Raw genomic sequence first — 2,500 nt, 5'->3', positions numbered from 1 at the left:
AAGGTCGGCAATACCCATCTTATGTTGTAATTTCCCCCAAGCTGTCGTAAGCTTAGTTTATCACATTATATCCCATTCTACAGATTAAAGATTATTTGTCATAAAATCCCACAACAAACTGTCACGGTCGTTACCTGGGCTTCGTTCTCCTCTTGGTATTTCCAGTAAAGGTAGTCTTTGTATTCTTTGGCCTCCTTCTCCTCCTTCTCCTTCTCTTTCTTCTTCTCCTCCCTCTGGTTCTTCTCTTCGCACCTGAAGAGGAGAGACAAGACAAAAGTGTGAGGATAAGGCCTTTGCTACTATTACGCACGCACACACACACACACACACACACACACACACACACACACACACACACACACACACACACACACACACACACACACACACACACACACACACACACACACACACACGACTCAATGGCGCAGTGGTAGCGTTCACGGCCGCCACTACGGCGGTTCGGGTTTGAATCCCGCCCAGGCCTGAAATAATTTCAGTATCGCTGCGCTGTGAGTCATTAATCAACTCTCGTGGGCAGGGAGGTGTGTGTGTGTACGTGTAAGGCCACAGCATTACCCATGGGTCGGTCATATACTGTATAAGCTCTGAGCTCTCTTCCGGGAGGAAAATAGCTGTCGATCACGAGTCCAATACGTGACCCAAGACAATGGTGAATCACACACACACACACACACACACACACACACACACACACACACACACACACACACACACACACACACACACACACACACACACACACACACACACACACACACACGCAAGTGCCCTCAGGGTTTCATATCCCCAACACTCACAGTGCCTGGAGCTCCTTCTTCAGACGCTGCTGCTTAGCCCTGACAAGCTCCTTCTCCCGAAGGAGGTCCTGCACGTACTGCCGCTGCTCCCTCTCGATCTGGCGAGCCCACGCGGCCTCCTCCTCTTGCCTCACCTTCTGCGCCTCCAGCTTAGTCGCTCTCTGCTTCGGAAGCTCCTGAAGGACCTGAGGAGGGAGGAGGGATGAGAGAGAGAGAGAGAGAGAGAGAGAGAGAGAGAGAGGATGTAGAAGTACATGGCTTTTTCATCCTTTTTGCTACATCAGTATTTGATAAATCTGCCGGCAGGCGAATTCATTCAGCTGAGGGAAACATCCCCGCTATAGTGTTGTCCTATCCAAAGCAGAATAGAATCATCTGGTCTGAGAAGTGGGTCACCATAGCGGAGGTGCTAATCCAGATTATCTTAACTGGGACAGATTTAACCCCATTCTGGACACAAGGTCCTACTCTAGTCTGAATGACATCTATTGTATTGCATTGTGCTCTAGTGTAAGACAAAAGAGAGAAAACCGCATTCAGAAATACGAGCCCCAGAGATAAGAAATGTGTGAAGGAACAAGTCTTATCGGGACTGATGACACATTAAGTTAGTTAAATCACTTGACGTGAAAATAAGCCATGGTAAGATATCTATAAGGAAGAATCAGAACTCAGAATACCAAAATTAGAAGTTAGAATAGCATTGATTATAAAGTATAACAAAGGACAGAAACTAATCAGAAATAAAGTATCATAGATCGTGTTATAATAAAGACAATGGTGGCAAAGTAGAATGTAAAAAGTTAGGAAGTAGGGGGAATAGAAGAACATGTAGAAATGGGTAATTTAATGAGGCTACTTAATCGTAGGACAGACATTTAGAGAAACAGAAAAGAGAGGATTAAAGAGAGAGTTAAGGGGTTGATCTTGGGCTACAGGAACTTTGAACTAACATACATGTGACTAAATTGTATTTCTACAAGAACGTGTCTGAGTGTGGTTTACAATTATGTTACATTGTATCTAATCCGAAATGTTTGAAAAAGTTGTTATGTTGGAAATACACAAAAAACGAAACAAAATATTTTATTTGCCACGATACCTCTCCGACACATCGTTTGGCGCTCACAAGAACAAAATATGTCAAGAGAGCCACCATCGTTGCCACGGAAACGCGAAAGTCAAGCACGACAATGTCGGTCGATAATGTGTGAATCACAGTCGACTCCAAATAAATCAATGAATAAACTAATAGATAAATAGATAACAAAATAAATGAACAATTAAGTATATAAATAAATTATTAAACAAATAGATGAATGAAAAGATAGATACAGAAATAAACAAATAAGTGAATAAATAAACGAATAGATAAATAAACGAATGAATGAAATTATTTTTATTATCATTGAATGGATAAATTATATACAAATAGATACATAGATAAGTAGACAAATAGTTACATGAATAAGCACATAAATGAATATAGTCACATATAAACATAAATACATACATACAAATACCAAGGCTTTTTCCCCCTTACCTTACAGACACACAACCAACAAACAGGTAAATGATAAGAAATAAATTATTAGACAAAAAAATAAGCAAATAATTCAATATGCAAACAAATACTAATGCAATAGAAATCCTACAACGTCTCTCTTCCCATTCTGGTA

The 2,500-nt window shown here is 40.8% G+C and overlaps 1 protein-coding gene across 1 annotated transcript in view; it reads right to left on the bottom strand.

Moving 5' to 3' along the window:
• LOC143030035 (uncharacterized) overlaps nt 1-2,500 on the bottom strand; it is a 6,728-nt gene that overhangs the window by 2,247 nt on the left and 1,981 nt on the right. Inside the window, exons 3-4 of the mRNA XM_076193240.1 lie at nt 822-1,006; nt 135-252 (exon numbers count right to left, since the gene is read on the bottom strand). Of these exons, the coding sequence (XP_076049355.1) occupies nt 135-252; nt 822-1,006 (303 nt within the window). The remainder of the gene's footprint in view (nt 1-134; nt 253-821; nt 1,007-2,500) is intronic.

This window comes from Oratosquilla oratoria, chromosome 11 (assembly GCF_046742065.1).
Source record: "Oratosquilla oratoria isolate Oo_2021 chromosome 11, ASM4674206v1, whole genome shotgun sequence".
Taxonomy (NCBI): Eukaryota; Metazoa; Arthropoda; class Malacostraca; order Stomatopoda; family Squillidae; genus Oratosquilla; species Oratosquilla oratoria.
This window is presented reverse-complemented; position numbering and strand designations above follow the sequence as displayed.